General features: G+C 42.5%; 1 protein-coding gene across 4 annotated transcripts in view; it reads left to right on the top strand.

Annotated features, from left to right (window-relative positions):
• Nucleotides 1–17496, top strand: part of Osbpl9 (oxysterol binding protein-like 9) — a 143063-nt gene that overhangs the window by 42319 nt on the left and 83248 nt on the right. For all 4 annotated transcript variants that reach the window (XM_039109563.2, XM_039109562.2, XM_039109561.2 and 1 more), the window contains exon 3: nt 900–978. In XM_039109563.2, the coding sequence (XP_038965491.1) occupies nt 900–978 (79 nt within the window). The remainder of the gene's footprint in view (nt 1–899; nt 979–17496) is intronic.

Raw genomic sequence — 17496 nt, 5'->3', positions numbered from 1 at the left:
GTGTTTTGACTTTTCCTTTCAAGCTATCTTAAAACAGACCGTGTGAGAGTAATGTGTTCCTGTGGTATCCCTAGCTCCTTTGGGATATGCAAGATGCTGATGCCTTAAGAACATTGCCTAGTAGACTTTGATTTTGTGTCACTCCCCCCCACCCCGCCCCATTAATTCCTGTGTCTGAATATACAAAAAAAAGTTGAAAGTTTCTGAAACAGCCAGCCAGTGTAGCTCACTGCCCTCTTACTTCGGTCTGAGAGTCATGTCTTCTCTTAGAAACCATGCAGTACATAAACTTAAGTGCTGTGTGTCAAAATAAGAGAAAACTCCCGAGTTCCAAAACCGCACAGCAGTTTACAGGGAGGAGGCAGACACAGGCACAGACAGAAGCACTGTGTGAAAACCGTGGTGCCCCAGCAACACAAGTGGCTGGGGAGCATCTGGTTATTGGACGGTGTTTTGGAGCAAATGTCAGCTGGTGTTTCTACACTAACAAGGGTGGTGCAGACGCAGCCCCGTGCAGAGCACCTGCCGTCTTTGCACTGCACAACAACCTGGGGCGGTGTGGGTTTCTGACTCCTGTTTTAGAGAGCAATTTAAAGCTCAGAAGGGCTCGATGGCTGGCTGTTAAACAGATTACAGATTCAGCTTCTGTTTGTTCCTCCCACTGCATCCCCGTCCCTTATGCAAGGCATGGAAAGTCTGCGTGCAGGGTTCAGCTAGGGTGCCCTGCCAGCCCTTCTCCTGTAGTTCATCCTCAAGCAAAACAAGGTTCTCGGATTTCTCTGCTCCGGCTAGCCTGCTTCCAGTGTCCTCAGCGCATCGGGTGTTCCGGGGCTGTAGCAGTAGTGAATATTGCTGATGTCATTGTTTGCCTTATTGGGATTTTGCTCTTTGTCTCGCAGGGAGCTGTGATTGGTATAGACGACGAGGACGACAGCACCTTCACAATCACTGTGGATCAGAAAACCTTCCACTTCCAGGGTGAGCTGAAAAGAGAGCTTCTCTCCTCAGAGTCCCACCTGCTTCCCTCTCCCGTGGGTTGGTTGCTTGCTGAATGACTTGAATGGCTTTGCAACTGATCCTGCATGAACGAGTGCACAGGAACCTTCTGGATGAAGTGGTACTGCAGGTTAGGCAGGGATTTGTATCTGCAGTGGATGCACATTAATTGGAAGCGACTGTGGATCTGGCCGCGATTAGAGATTAAAAATTTAAAGGATAAAAACTCAGTGAAAGGCGAGAGTAATGGGCTGCTGCTGCTGCTGGCTTGTGCTTACAGAAGGTTGCTGAAGTTCTTTATGGAGGAGTGTGGTTCTGCTTCTGCATGAAGAGTCTAAGGACTGATTGTGAAGGCTGCAGTGTTTGTCCGTGTGAAGCTCAAAATGTAAATTCAACTGAAGCTAGAGGCAGCCTTTGCCTGAAAGGTTTTGCTCTGCTTCAAGAACTCTAAGTTTGCATTCATTCCATCTGCATTTCTGTGTCTTGTCTGCCAGCCATCATTGCTCTGCCATTCTCCTTTCTGTAGTTACTAACTCCAATGCCATCTGCCACTGCTATGTTCCGGCATTGCATGCTGTGGCTCACCGGTAGCAGGGGTAAGGCACGTATGTGTGGTCGCTCTCCTTTCATCTTGCTTTGAAAGCTCTAGACCAGCAAATAAAGCGGATTTAGTGATCTGCTGCTGTGGACCTGTCATCTGTTAGGAGTGCCTATTAGTTTTGATATTGGTGTTCTGTTGTTTCTCCTACCCAGAATAAGGTCTGTTTTAGGTTTAAAGCAATCCGGGAAACTTAGAAATGAGACTATTCGGAGATGTCAGTACTTTCTCTGAACTGTATGTGTGATCACCGTTATGGTTGCCAGATAGATCAAGGTGAATGATTACCAAGCACAGTTACAGCTTGAAAATGTTTTGGTTGTGAGGTCTGCTAGTGGCCCTATGTGCAATGGAAAGGTGCTTAGGTCACTGCCGTCCTCCGCTAGGACAGAATATCGCAGTTGTTTTTCTTCATTGTCTTGTTTAAGAGATGGACACATAGACATGAAAGATGCTGCCTGTGAACAATAAAGGCAGGCCAGCATACTCAGCAGTGACATCTCTAATGTGTCGTCATTTATCCTTGACAGAGTAACTGTGCTTGACAATGTTACTTGTTTAGAATTTCTTAAATAATGGTACTCCCCTGGAAATTTCCACTCCATTAACTTCATAAAACATTTTAATCATATAAAACAGCTCTATTTTCAGGTTAAATATGCAATGTTGCTCCTAATCTAATGCAGGTAGCTGGGACTCTTCACTCGAATGTAGTTGACTACTTCACTGCAGCTCTAGCAGAAGCTGCTGGACGCAGGGGCTGCAGCACAGGGCTCTGCAGTCACTGGGGAGGTGAGGCCTCTGGGCCAGAGAAGCTTTATTTGCTTGGTGGATCTCTGAGCACAGGCACCATACCTTAATTTATTTGTGTCAAACTGATCTCTTTAGCATTTTTAGATTTATGTGGCTTGCTGATAGAACAAGATATTCTTTAAATGATAAAAAGTAAGAATTTTCAAAACGAACTCCTAAGTTTCCAGAATGTCAGATTGTTTTCTACTACAGCATTTGTGGGTATTACGTAGCATGAACTTATACAAAGAACTTAAACTGCTCATTTATTTAGGTGATTAGGAAAATTACTTCAGATTTACAAATTTAATACAATGCATATTCAGTGTTTGGAAGAGCTTATGTTTTATAGTCTTTTTTTTAAATCTTCAGTTGCTGACAAGAACTGAAAGCAAATCTAGGTTCATACATATTATCATAGTATGTTCATAGTAGGTTCATATATATTATCATAGTATGTTCATAGTAGGTTCATATATATTATCATAGTATGTTCATAGTAGGTTCATATATATTATCATAGTATGTTCATAGTAGGTTCATATATATTATCATAGTATGTTCATAGTAGGTTCATATATATTATCATAGTATGTTCATAATAGGTTCATACATATTATCATAGTATGTTCATAGTAGGTTCGTATATATTATCATAGTATGTTCATTAGTAGGCTCATACATATTACATAGTATGTTCATAGTAGGTTCGTATATATTATCATAGTATGTTCATTAGTAGGCTCATACATATTATCATAGTATGTTCATAGTAGGTTCATACATATTATCATAGTATGTTCATAGTAGGTTCATATATATTATCATAGTATGTTCATAGTAGGTTCATACATATTATCATAGTATGTTCATAGTAGGTCCATATATATTATCATAGTATGTTCATAGTAGGTTCTTACATATTATCATAGTATGTTCATAGTAGGTTCATACATATTATCATAGTATGTTCATAGTAGGTTCATATATATTATCATAATATGTTTGGGTGTTATCTTTTCCCTGTGCTTAGATAGAACCCAGGGTCCACATAGTAACTTTCAGGTCTGCCTGCGCTACAGAGTGAGACCCTATTCCCAAAAACTAAAAATAAAAAAAATAAAAATAAGAGTTTTATTGCTATGAAAGCCCACTAGGAAGTCTTGATCAGAGAGTAGCACAATAAGATTCCTATTTTACAGGCTGCTCTGACCACAGTCTTGAGAACAAGGTGTGCAGGGTGGGGTACAGACCTAGGAAACCATTGAGGAGGTTGGTTTGACAGGAAATGAGAGAGTGCTAGTTTCCATACTGTACCAGTGGGGTAGGGAGGGAGCAAACAGTGGTCAGATTAATCGGCTTTAGTAGAGTATTATTAACATGAAATAAAATGCATGTCTGAGGGGCTGATGAGAAAGGGCTGGGTAGGTGGAAGTTCCTACCGCAAAAGTGTGATGACGTTCATCCCTGGGACCCAGTTAAAGGTAGCAGAGAGAACCAACTCTGTAAAGGTGTTCTCTGGTCTCCTCACATGCACTGTGGTGTTCATGATCTCCCTCTGTCATGTGTGCATGCATGTATCACATACACTGAAGCATACGATGATGATGATGATGATGATGATGATGACTATGACAGTAGTAGTAGTAGTAGTAGTAGTAGTAGTAGTAGTAGTAGTAGTAATATAAGTGAACATTTTTCAAAAGACCTTCAGATTAAAATATTTAAAAATGTATCTCATATAATTCAGTTTTGGTCAGCCTACTTATATATAGCTACCAGCACAGTCAACATATGGAACGTTCTGCCACTCCAAAAGGCTGTTTCCTTTTCAGATCCCCTCCTCCTAAGCCCTGGGCCAGGCAATCACTGATGTGCCTTCTGTCAGGAGAGGTGAGCATGCCTGTAAGGGAGCGTCACATAATGGGATCGTACCATGTGTATCCTTGTCCTGTCTTTATTTGAGCTCAGAACAGTGTTTTAAAGTCCATCCATATCATTGCATAACTCAGTTACTTTTCCACTGGTAAATCATATTCTGTTCAATGATGTTATATTTATTTTGAATGTTGAGTTGTAGCACATAACAGAAAGGCAGGTTCAGGTTGACATGAGAGCTTTGATTGGGGTTAAAAAATAAAAATGAAGTTTCCCTTAACTGAAGTGGATGGTTCCAAGATGAACAGTTTGGAGGGAAGGAGAAGTCACTGGAAATGTTAAATTCGAAGTTTGTATATGGCATTCAGGGAAAATTTCAAGTTAGAAAAATAAATATGGGGACTCATTGGCACAGAGACAGTGTTTATGGCCTTGAAAATTTGGGAATCAGAGTAGAAAGAAAAAAGCCCAAGCAGTGAGCTATAGGCCCTTGAACATGTACTTTAGAGGCTTCAAGATGAGGCAGAATCAGCAAGAGGGACTGGTAACCGAAGGAGACGAAAAGCAGGTGGGGCCTGGAGACAGTGCTTCTAGGAGGGAGAAGGGTCAACAGCTTGCCAGGCTCTGTCGACAGACCAGGGAAGTAAGCACTACGAACTGATGTCGCAATGGAGTTAATCATCGTGGGGGTGGGGGGAGTGTCTTGAAAGCCTTGAGAAGAGCAGCTATAAATCAGGACAGAGTGCTTCAGAGTCTACTGAACAGATAGCAGGAGCAGAAGAGGGGATTACAGGTCTCGAGAGTTTGGGGAGATTTTAATTATGTGTCAGAACAAAAGGAATAGTAACAGTATGTTTCTATGTTGACAGCAGTGATTCCATGGAAAGAAAGAGCTGATAATGCTAGAAGAGGGGGAGGGGTGGGAGTGTGCGTGTGTGTGTGTGTGTGTGTGTGTGTGTGTGTGTGTGTGTGTGTAGTGGGAATGTGGTGTGTGTGTGGGGTGGGAATGTGGAGTGTGTGTGTGTGTGTGTATGGGATGGGAAGGCGGTGTGTGTGTGTGTGTGTATGGGGTGCGAATGTGGTGTGTGTGTGTGTGTGTGTGTGTGTGTGTATGTATGGGATGGGAAGGCGGTGTGTGTGTGTGTGTGTATGGGGTGCGAATGTGGGGTGTGTGTGTGTGTGTGTGTGTGTGTGTATGAGGTGGGAATGTGGTGTGTGGAGGGGTGGGAATGTGGGGTGTGTGTGTGTGTGGTGGTTAGTCAGGTCAGCGGTCTGGAGAAGAGCCAATGGGACCTACAGCACAGCTGCAGGCATTGCTTTAGGCTCGGATGGACAGTTTATCTGGTGAGATAGCTGTGACTGGTGATGGACCCTGAACAGACCAAAATAGTGACATAGTGACAATAGGGAAAACAAGAGGAAGACCTGTATAGTAAGTAAATCATGGAAATCGGTGACTGGTTGGAGGAGAATTTAGTAGCAGCGGTATTCTTGGCTTGGTTTATGATTCAACATTGTCACATCTAAAACAGCCCAGAACAGGAGTCTTGAGGAATTTACTTTGGAGACACAGAGGTGATGGGAACTGAATCTGAGCTCAAGTGCAAGTGAAGAGAGAGCACACGGTTGTTTAGTTGAACTAGAGTTGAATGACCAGGTAGGATTAAAACTACACAAAGACTATCATCAGTTTTGGGTCTGCATGTCTGATGACCAGAGTTCAACTCCGGGAACCTACATGATGGGAGGAGAGGACAGACTACCAAAAGTTGCCCTCTGACCTCCGCACCTGTGCTGTGGCACACATACACACATGCACACAGATACATCACACACACTGAACATGAAATAAAATGTAAGGATGATAATAAAGACTAGCAGTGTGGGAGGGGAACCCCTGTACCTGGCTGGGTTTGTTAGGTCTCTAGGGAAGGCCGAACACTGCCAGTTTCCACTTCTTTCCAGGAGAAGTCGGATCCAGTTTTTCTTACCCAGTGGGAAATGGGTATATAGAACCTCTGAGTTTTAAAACATTTTTTAAAAGGTTTATTTATTTTATTTATATGAGTACACTGTAGCTGTCCTCAGACACACCAGAAGAGGGTATCAGATCCCATTACAGATGGTTGTGAGCCACCATGTGGTTGCTGGGATTTGAACTCAGGACCTCTGGAAGAGCAGTCAGTGCTCTTAACCGCTGAGCCATCGCTCCAGCCCTTAAAACATTTTTTAGGTGTTGGCCAAACAGTGTACTTTGTGAGCTAAATAGAGCCTTTGGGTTTTCATCTTTGGTTAAAACCATGGCAGTAGGGGTTGGGGATTTGGCTCAGTGGTAGAGCGCTTGCCTAGCAACTGCAAGGCCCTGGGTTTGGTCCCCAGCTCCGAAAAAAGAAAAGAAAAAAAAAAAAAAAACCATGGCAGTAGTATCTATTGTTTATCTAGGAGATCACAAAAAGCAAAGATCAAACTTTACATCATACTAGGATAGAAGGCCAACAGGCTGGGAGGAGCGTGATAGCAGTTAGGACAGAGATGCTCTTGTCTGTGTCTACGAGCACGTTCGTGTGTGTGTGTGTGTGTGTGTGTGTGTGTGTGTGTGTGTGTGTGTGTGTGTGTGTGTGTGTGTATTGTGTGCATGCATGTCTATTATATGTGTGTGCATGTGTATTGTGTGTGTGTGTATGTGTGTGTGTGCTCGTGTGTGGAGGTCAGAGGTCTATGTCAGGTGCCTTCCTCTCTCCTTCTCTGCCTTACTTGTTTGAGGCAGGGTCCCCACTGAACTTGGTGCTCACACCTTGGCTAGTCTGGTGGCCAGGTTAGCAAGCCCAGGGGAACTGCCTATCTCAGCTTCAGTAGTGCTGGGGTTGGATCTGATCTCAGGTCTTCATGCTTGGGCAGCAAGCACTTACGTTATTGAGGCATCTTCCCAGCCCAGAAACTAATCATCTGAAGTTACTGTTTTTATAGAGCAAAGTCATATCAACATTTCATATGGCTCAAACTAATAGAAGACAAGATGGTCTATAGCTCACCTTAATGAATAGGAGAAGCCCAGTTGTTTGAATTTACATTGCAACAAGCTTTCTTTCTTTTTTTTTTTTCTTCAAAATGGGGCTGAGCGTGACCTTGAATGACTTATCTTTCTGCCTGAGCTTTCCAGGTGCTGGGACTGCAGGGTGAACTACTATGCCTGCATTAGTGTGTGTAGTGATTTATATAATTTTGGATATTGGGATGCTAATAATAACAATTGTTTGTCGAATATTTACTTTATATGACCTATTATTTGGAATTTTACCTGTATTAAATCATGCAGCTCAAAGCTTTACAAAGTAATTGCTACTGCTATTTTCATCTTCTAGTTAAGGAAACAAGGGGCTACACACCATTAGGATAAAGCAGAATTGAAAACTGAACACAATACTCAGTACCTTTGTTTTTTGAGACAGGCTCTCATAAATTCTTGGCTGGCCCAGAACTTGATCTTTGGCCAGAACTTCTGATTCTCCTGCCTCTGAGTGCTGGAATTATGGTGTGCATTACCTTGTCTGGTTTATGAGATGCTGAGGATCAAACCAAGAGCTTTATGCATAAAAGGCAAGCTCTCTTGTATCCCCAGCCCCAGCACTAGCTCTTGAGAGCTGTTACTATAGACCTTGATCACCTAGCTATAGTGCACTATCATCTTATCAAGAAGGAATTAGTGTAAAATAGGAGGACCTTTCAATAACAATGCAGTTTAATGCAGTTACACAATACCATGCTCTCAACGTTCCTCTTGTTCCATTACTCAGAAGCAGTAGCAGTGTGGTGATGGTCACATCACAGCTATCGGATTGCTCCTGAGTAACTGATAGGAACCAGACACTGTTCCACCCACTGTGAGCGTTACTTATGTAATTGCTAAACCCACAATCGCAGATAGCTTAGCTTCTTGTTTTAGAGTTGGAGAAAGTGAGTTTTAGGAAGCCCAAGTGGTCGAGCCAGGATTTGTGCTCAGCCCCATCTAGGTCAGAGGTTCTTAAAGTGTGTTTGAGGACAGAGCTTAAGCACCATTGGGGAGGGTGCTAGGAATGCGTCTCTTGCCCTTATGAATCAGCAGCTCTGGAATGTGTCTTCTCCGGTGTTTATAATACACTTGAGAGCTTGAGATGCATAGTGTGCATAAGCAGCTGTATTTGATGCAAGCTTACTCTTGCAGCAGCCTTAGAATCGTCCTCAGTGTATAGATGAGTGAGGTGTAGTGTCAAGTGACTTGGCCTTGATTGTAGATTGCCCATAATGTGTATGATCTAATTTGTATTGAAGGGTTCTCTTGGCTTCAGCAAACCTGATCTGTAAAAAATATTTTTTTTTAAAAGATGAAAACTGTGCGTGTAGGCATGGTGGCAGGATTGTAAGTTTGAACACAGACTGAGTTACATAGTGAGGCCCTATCTCAAAAACAGGGAGGAGGGGCTTTACTGAGGACATCTATTAAACAGTACAATCTTTAGTTTATCTAGAATATTTTATAGTGACACAACTTTCCTGAGATGAAATGTACCACTTCTAAGCATTGAAAAGATGCTAAGTTAGAGCTGTGTAAGTCTCAGTGGAAGAAGGTGTCTGTGGTTGGTCTGATGAACTACTGTCTTCAGCTCAGTCCATTAAAGCTTGATTATTTACTAACGTGCAACCTAGTGCTCAATACCGAAGGAAAGTAATTAAAAGTGTCCTTTGATGAAGTGTATCAGGGCATGGGTGCTTCCACTGCATCAAGATCGGTCAGCTCAGCACACATCTGCGTGGCTGAGAGGCTTAGCATAGGCGGTAGGTAGGTAGGCCAGCAGACTGACGCACGGTCAGAGCAGTGCCACAGCCAATGGAGGCCACTGTCGTGTTGGCTTCAGAGGTCTCCTCTGTGGTTCTATGTTTCTGACTTTTACATGGTAATGTTTCCAGTACAGAAAGTCACACATCTCATGTAAAGGGCTATAATTAATTATGTAATTAGCTGGTGGATTCCAGCGGTGCTCAGGATGTGTGTGGGATGGATGGAGCTGGATTCACGTGTTGGGAGTTTGTTACAATGCTGTGGGAGGACTGGATCTCACTATGTTCTTCTTAATTTGCTTTTCACTCTCAATCCTCCCTACATATTTGAAATTACAATCTTCCAAAGTTTAATTATGGACTCCAGTATAGCTAGTTAAACCTACCTCTCTAGGCCATTTTTATTTTTGTTAGTAATTTGTACTTTATCCCACAATTCATTTTTTAATTGCTGATATAAATTGTCAGTGTGACGGTGAGAGTATAGGTGCTGGTGTGAGGGTTGATAATGAAGGAGTGTTTCTACAGGAAGTCAGGCACCTACAGAAAATCCTAGTGTTCACTGTGGTGTGAGGATTGATAATGAAGGAGCGTTTCTACAGGAAGTCAGGCACCTACAGAAAATCCTAGTGTTCACTGTGGTGTGAGGATTGATAATGAAGGAGTGTTTCTACAGGAAGTCAGGCACCTACAGAAAATCCTAGTGTTCACTCTGGTGTGAGGATTGATAATGAAGGAGCGTTTCTACAGGAAGTCAGGCACCTACAGAAAATCCTAGTGTTCACTCTGGTGTGAGGATTGATAAAGAAGGACGTTTCTACAGGAAGTCAGGCACCTACAGAAAATCCTAGTGTTCACTCTGGTGTGAGGATTGATAAAGAAGGACGTTTCTACAGGAAGTCAGGCACCTACAGAAAATCCTAGTGTTCACTCTGGTGTGAGGATTGATAAAGAAGGACGTTTCTACAGGAAGTTAGACACTTACAGAAAATCCTAGTGTTCACTTTACTTCATCCAGTTTTTGTTCTGGTTTGGTTTTTGGCTTCTGGAGACAGGGTTTCTCTGTGTAGCCCTGGCTGTCCTGGAACTCACTCTGTAGCCCAGGCTGGACTTGAACTCAGAGCTGCCTGCCTCTGCCTCCCGAGTGCTGGGAGCAAAGGCGTGAGCCACCACTGCCTGGCTCATTCACTCATTTTTAAAAATGAATTTGTTTTTGTGATGGCAGCAAGTACCTGAGTGTATATTGTAAGACAAGGAACTTGCTTTGAGTGTGAAAAGGGGTGAGCACAGTGGAACTTGATTAAGAAATTCAATGTCAAATCCATTGATGTCATTCCAGCGACAGCGTCTTGGTTGCACAGCTTTTGGTATTTTTTCATATTAGGGTTAAATGAGTTAAAACTTGGGCAGTTCTGTCTGACAATCCGTGCGTGGATTGCACTGATCCTTGCTTTTAAATGTCAGATTGCTAAGGTTTCTTTTCAGCCCCTTTAAAACTCTCACTCATGGAGGGTGTGAACATTTTCATGACCGTGTACTCTTACTATTATGCTCCACATGTAACATCAGTGTACATATGAACTTCAGTTATATTCTGCTCTTGGGGTGTGTGTGTGTGTGTGTGTGTGTGTGTGTGTGTGTGTGTGTGTGTGTGTGGTTCTTGTGTACCCCAGGCTGGCCTTGGTGTGTGTGTGTGTGTGTGTGTGTGTGTGTTTGTGTGTGTGTGTGGTTCTTGTGTACCCCAGGCTGGCCTTGGTGTGTGTGTGTGTGTGTGTGTGTGTGTGTGTGTGTGTGTGTGTGGTTCTTGTGTACCCCAGGCTGGCCTTGGTGTGTGTGTGTGTGTGTGTGTGTGTGTGTGTGTGTGTGTGTGGTTCTTGTGTACCCCAGGCTGGCCTCAAGCTTGCTGGCTAAGGATGATTGAGAACTCTGGTCCTCTCACACTTCCTGAGAGTGTTGGTGAGATTGGAGCCTCACCACCGTACCTGGTTTAGGCAGCGCTGGGGATTGGCCCCAAGGCTTTGTGCCTGTGAGGCAGGCAAGCACTCTACCAACCGAGCTACACCCAGTCCACATCTTACCTTAAATTAAGAGGACCTTAAGACAATTCGACTGATAATTGGGAAGATCTCAAATTTAAACCAATTATTAAAAGCTCCGTCTGGCTAGGCTGCTAGCTGCTTTGAGGACAGCTTCAGGCAACTGCCTAGTTAAACAAGTTGAGTATTTTCTCATGTAAAAGGGTGCTATTGACCTGAGCTCTTGCGTGCAGGTGATGTAAGTCAAGTGGGCAGGGATGTGATAAGTGTCTTTTTTCTTCTATAGAAGGGGATTATAATACCCAATAGAAGTGATTCTCTGTTGAATAAGAAAAAGGACTTGTAGTGAAGAGAACCAGCCGCTAAAGGCCAGTTAATATTACGCTGGTCCTTCGCAGGGACCACACCCACACTAATGAGGTAGATAGTTTTATCCTCACATACAGGGGAGCGCTTGAGGCTTGTATACATTCGTATTCATGGTCACACATGTAGGAAGTGGCAGGGCCTAGATTTATATTTGTAATCCTCATTATACAGTGCTGTTCATTCCTTCCTTACTTTCTTGTGACTCTGGGTTGGTCACTCTGACTTACATTTTATCATGTCTGAGCCTCTTTATATCTGTGTCACTGCTGTCACCTCTTTCAAAACAGATGCTGTCCCCGTTGCAGTATTACCACTGTTTCAGGGTTCTCCAAAGCTCAGTGTCTATCCAGGCACAGGTCGATACTGCCTGAGCCCACTGATGCAAGGTTAACTGGGACATTGGTCAGAAGACATGGTGGTGAGTCACGTCACAAGGCATGCTCAGATCTGTCACCAACTGTTCGGGAGGCTTAGAAGCCCAGCCACAGGAGGCATGGGAATGTTCCCGGAATGGAGTTCATGACGGGAGAGTCAGACATTGACTGACTGTGTCCCATCTTCTTTCAGTATGGTCATGCTGCACAGTTCTTTTCTTATGCCAGCAGAGGGAGCAGCTCAAAGGGTTTGAGGGGAAACAAACAAACAAACAAAACAAAACCCAACATCGTCTTAGTATTTGTTCTATTCAGAAACTTGGTTTTCCTAAGAAAACTAGAGTGGAGCCTGAGATGTTCGCAGTGGTTAAGCATAGTGACCCTGTATTGTCATGAGTGCTAAGTCAATGACATTTTGCTGTGTCTAGATTGTCTTTTAGAGGATGGGGATGAACTTGTGGGACATGTATGGTTATAACTACAGTCTTGATCTCCAAGTATGTCCTTTCTGAAGGAAAGGCAAAGATATTGTATTAACAGCTTAGAGCTAAATATAGAAGAGAGAGGAAGTGGCTTGCTGCTCTTTGCCCTGAGCAGAATTCCTAGGAGAAACTGGAGCCAGAATGAAACCTTCAGATGGAATATTATACTTGATAATTCAGAAATGCCTTCCTGCTACTCTACCAAAGAAACATGTGCACACTTCTCTTTTCAAGTACAAAAGCTCCTTCACCCACAGTCGCTAAAGAATGTCTATTTTCTAAGTATTTTATTTAAAGTAGCATACATCAGTTATTATACTTTCTTGTAGGATTCAGTTACTTTATATGTCTTATCTAATTGATCTTTATTTCAAAAGCAAACAAAAGGATTAGTAGCTGATTCATTTTTCACATGTTACTTGCTTTTAGTCTTTTTCATAAATTTTATTTATTTATCATTTATTTTTATTGGCATATCTCACCTGTAGTCTGACTGACCTGAAACTCTCTCTAGACCAAACTGGCTTTGTACTCAGGGGTGATCCTCTGACTCAGCTCTCCAAGAGCTAGGCATTCAGGCATGAGCCACCATACCTACCCCCTTCTTGATTTTTTTTTAAATAGGCATTGATTTTTTTCCCCTTTTCTTTCTTTTATTAATCCAAGTAAAGTGATTATCTAACATTTTCCTTTCTTTCTGACCTCCTGTATTTCTCATTGTGAGCTGAGACTTGGTTTAGCCTCTTAAAATCACCTTTTTTGTCCCACTCTCCCTTCTCATCCCAAAATGCATTAAATATAATTCTCATTTTTTCCAGGAGAGGGTATATTTTTTCCCTAATAACATATGTTTGAGTACTTCTTATTCATAAATTCAGTAAAGCTTTTATTATTTTCTTAAAGGTAAGTCCTGAAATACATATGGCTTTGGCTTACTTGGTATTTGTTATATATCCCAAGCTGGTCTTGAATTCAGACCCTCAGCTTCCTGAGTACTGGGATTATAGGTCTGTTCCATTAGTTTAAACTTCTAGGGCTTGCCACACAAACCTGAGGACCTGAGTTTGGATTCCCAGAACCCATGGGAAAAGCTGGGTGTCAAGCTTAGAGTCAACGAGAGACCTTGCCTAAAAATAAGGTAGAGCATGATTAAGGAAAATGCCTGACTTCACACATGCACATTCACATAGATGCACACATGTTCATGCACACATATAAATGCATGTTCCCCCCACAAATGCACACGCCCCATGTACAACTTGTACCTGCATGTACACACACACCTACATACATATATGCACACATGTATACACATGTGCATGCACACCCTTTAAACAGGAAACAGAAGGGTGCATGCACACCCTTCTGACAGTTAAGGTTTATCAGATTTTAGGATTGACTACGTCAGAGGCTTTTCAATCCCCTAAGTAAAAATTTTGGAGTCATCTTGTTTTTCATCTTGTATATTCTTTTGTTGTGTTTTGTTTATTGTAAGGTTTGGCTGGGCTGGCCTGGAAGTGGTAGTCGGCTTCTGATTCTAGCCCTCTTCGCTGTATGGTGGAACTGCATCTCCATTTTTCAAGTTGAATCTTCTCTGGTTCTGCATCTGCATCCTTGTATTTGTGTGATGGGAGAGACCCATCACTTTGACCAGCGGCTGCTCCTCTGTTGTCTCCTAAGTCTGTAACTTGACTCGGATCTTTATCCCTTCTTATGCTCACACCCACTGCCTCCCCATGACTCCTCTCACCCCTTTCCTGGTTCCCATGCTGTCTGAGCACTTTCCCGATTAATGTCTGTGTCAATTCTCTAAAACCACACCTTCCTGAAGGTTCCTCCATCCCCATGTCTTAAAGTCTTGCTTTGTTAAGGAATAGTGACTAACTGACCCTTTTAGTCCTTTACTAAAACTTGAAGTTAAAGCAGTATAGAAAGTCCCCACAGGAGCTAAAAGTGTTAGTATATATTTGCATATCAAGGATTTTAATTGAGTAGGAATCATTGGACTGACAAGCATGTGACTGATGAATGAATGGAAAAGAACTCATGGTTTTCATTGTCTTTGACTGAGAGCAGAGAGTTCCTAATATAATGCTAACCCTGTTCTGCAGACTCACAATATTGCCTTTGATAGTCAAAACAGACGTTGTGGAGGAGAAACACATTTGTAAATATTTGCATGCATGCTGACAGTTTAGAGACTTCAGCCATAACTATTAATAAGTCTTTGAAGAAGCCAATTATGGAAGATTTAATAAGATATCAAGCAAAAATAATTTCTTAGGCACTCTTACTTGCTGGGCATGGTGGCAAATGCCTTTAATCTCAGCGCTTGGGAGGCAGAGGTAGAGACAGAGGCAGACAGGTCTCTTAGTTTGAGGCCAGCCTGGTTTCTATAGTGAGTTCCAGGACAGACAGAGCCAATATTGAGACCTCGCCTCAATAAATAAACAGACAAACAAACAAATGAAAAGAAAGCCCAGTAATAAGATTAGTGATTCATTAGTTCTCACTCAGCAAATATCTTGTTGAACAGTTGTTTCCTGATGAGCTTCTAGCTTGTTGGGATATGTCAAGAAGTAAAGAACCTTGCTTTTGTGGAGCTCAGTATTAGTGGCAGGAGAGATGGGCACCAAATAATACCCATGAACTGTGTGTATATTAAAGGCATAGTACTGGGTTAGGGGGTAGTCCTCTATAAAGGCTTCTGATTGTTACTGTTAATTGTCAGTTTGACAGACTGTAGAAGTAAGTCCTGGGAGGCAGGGCTCTGGGCATGCTTGTGGGCATAATCTTGGTTGCATTCAGTGATGTGGAGAAACCCATCTTAACTGTGGGCAGCACCGTTCTCTGTGCTTGGGGTTTTAGACTGGATAAAAAGAGGAAGGGAGCTGAGCTGCAGCCTGTCTTGCTGCTTTCTGCTTGTGCATAGACCTGAGCCCCTGCTGCCCTGACTCTCTGCTTCACTGGCACCCTGAGCCAAAATAAAACCTTTCCCCCTAAGTGCTTTTTAATCAAAGATTTTTATCACAGTATCAGGAAAAAACAAACAAGCAAGCATATGGAGACTTCACTGAGAGAAGGTGTCATTCTAGCAGACAAATGACTATTTGCTCTATAATTGTGAGTACTGGGTTAGCTGCTAAGAAAATGGTAGTGCTAGAGAATCAAGAAAATGTGGGCCAGATTGCAGTCCAGAACTCAGGGAGTACACAACTGACCTAGGGAAGTGGGGGTAGGGTGTGTGGTCATAAATCTGGGGCATTCTATCTGCTTTGATTGAAAGATACACAAGGTATAAGATACATAGGTCTTTTCATCTGTTCTCCCCTCTAACTTCTGTAAGCTAGAAGGGAGCCTTATTAAAACCATAATTCTTAAACCTTCTGAATATCAAAACACTGGCTGATTAGATTTGGTCATGGAATCATTCTTTTTCATACCACCTTATTGGCTTCTAAAAATAGCTTCCCCTGGGGATCTGACTCAGTGAGCAAGCTTTGGCCCAGCATGCAATTGTGAGACTCCAGTTGACCACTAGCCTTGTACAAAAAATCAAAACATTCTGACTATACAACTTGTCAGTTGCCCTTTGATCCACTAAATTTCTCCCAACAGTGACAAAATTGACATCATGTTCTATTTTTGTAATTACCTTTAATGTCAGCCTTAGCAGAAGAGAGCCAAGCTCTCCTGACTGCTTCTACATTTAGCCTATTATTTTACCTTAAATGCATGAAAATATGGTCTTACATGGTTGTATAGAAAAGAGAAGTTTTCATTCTCTTAAGAGAATTCTGAGTATTATTCTTTGATATCTCACCAACACTCAAATATTCTCTTTCCTCTTCCTCCTCCTTCTCCTTCTCTTCCTCCTTCTTCTCCTCCTCCTCCTTCCTTTTTTGAGACAGGGTTTCTCTGTGTAGACTTGGCTGTCCCAAGAACTCACTCTGTAGACCAAACTGGTTTGAACTCATAGAGGTCTGCCTTTGCCTACAAGTGCTGGGATTAAAGGTGTGCTCCATTGATAGTTTCTTAAACATTAGTTACATTTGGAATCTGAAACTATAGTAATGGAATTGATGTGTGCAAATATTTATTATTCTAGAATTCATGGCATTGGCATGTAGAATGGCTCCCTTACTCAGCAGAACATCTTGTGAGATCATGTACTGATGATCATTCAGGGAGCTGCTTCACCTCATTTTGCAGTTCCTACATAGATGTTGACACTTTTCATTGTATGACATAGAAAACTCACATTTGTTGAAAACCCAAGCTCAGCAGGAAAAGCTTTGGAATTTTAGAAATTGGTCAGAGTGATGGTAGAAAGAATATACATTTTCCAAAATTCCATCGTTAATTTGAAACCTTGAATTTTGTAGTTGGCAACAGACTGTAAAATCTCCCTGGAATACAGACTGTCTTCATTCTGAGGGAAATACCTGCCTTACCCCAACTATGAATAATTTTTCTGTTTGGGTTTAGTTGTTTGTTTGTCTGAGACAGGGTCTCCCTGTGTAGCCCAGGCTGGTTTGAACTCACTGTGTCATCCAGGCTGGCTTTGAGCACATGTTGATCTTCCTGCTTCTCAACCTCTCAAGTGGTGGGATTGTTGTCGTCGTTTAAATATAAAAGTGATGCCCTGTGAGTGCCAGGCAGTTCACAACTCAGGTTCTTATTCTTGAGGTGACCGTTGGTTTTGAAATGCACAGTAGTGTTTCGTGCACACCTCCTGTTTGTTCTTAGAGCTGCCTGATAAACGTGGACCAACGCTTGAGATTTCAAATATGTATTGATTCTGTAACTGAATTCTAAGGGAAACAAAGCCTATCTTTCCCCTTCTGCCAGCCTGTGGTCTGGGAGCGTCTAAGGGCTACTTGTTCATTCTGGAGCCTTCATTTATGCTCAGGATTTTCCCCAGAGCTGCCCTGGCCACATCAGTACAGACACACAGTTTAGAGCTTGGGATGTTTAGTAAGATCCCCTTGTCCTAACTGGGTCTCCACTGTGATTGTATTTCTTAGTTTTCCTGGTTTTGTTGGGGTCCGAAAAACCAAAACATCCCAGGCAGCCACAAGAATCCAGCAAAGCAGGATCTTTATTTGAATTGGGCAGCAAGAACTGGCAAGTCAGAGACAACAGCACAGTCCCCA

Source organism: Rattus norvegicus, chromosome 5 (genome assembly GCF_036323735.1).
Source record: "Rattus norvegicus strain BN/NHsdMcwi chromosome 5, GRCr8, whole genome shotgun sequence".
Lineage (NCBI taxonomy): Eukaryota > Metazoa > Chordata > Mammalia > Rodentia > Muridae > Rattus > Rattus norvegicus.
This window is presented reverse-complemented; position numbering and strand designations above follow the sequence as displayed.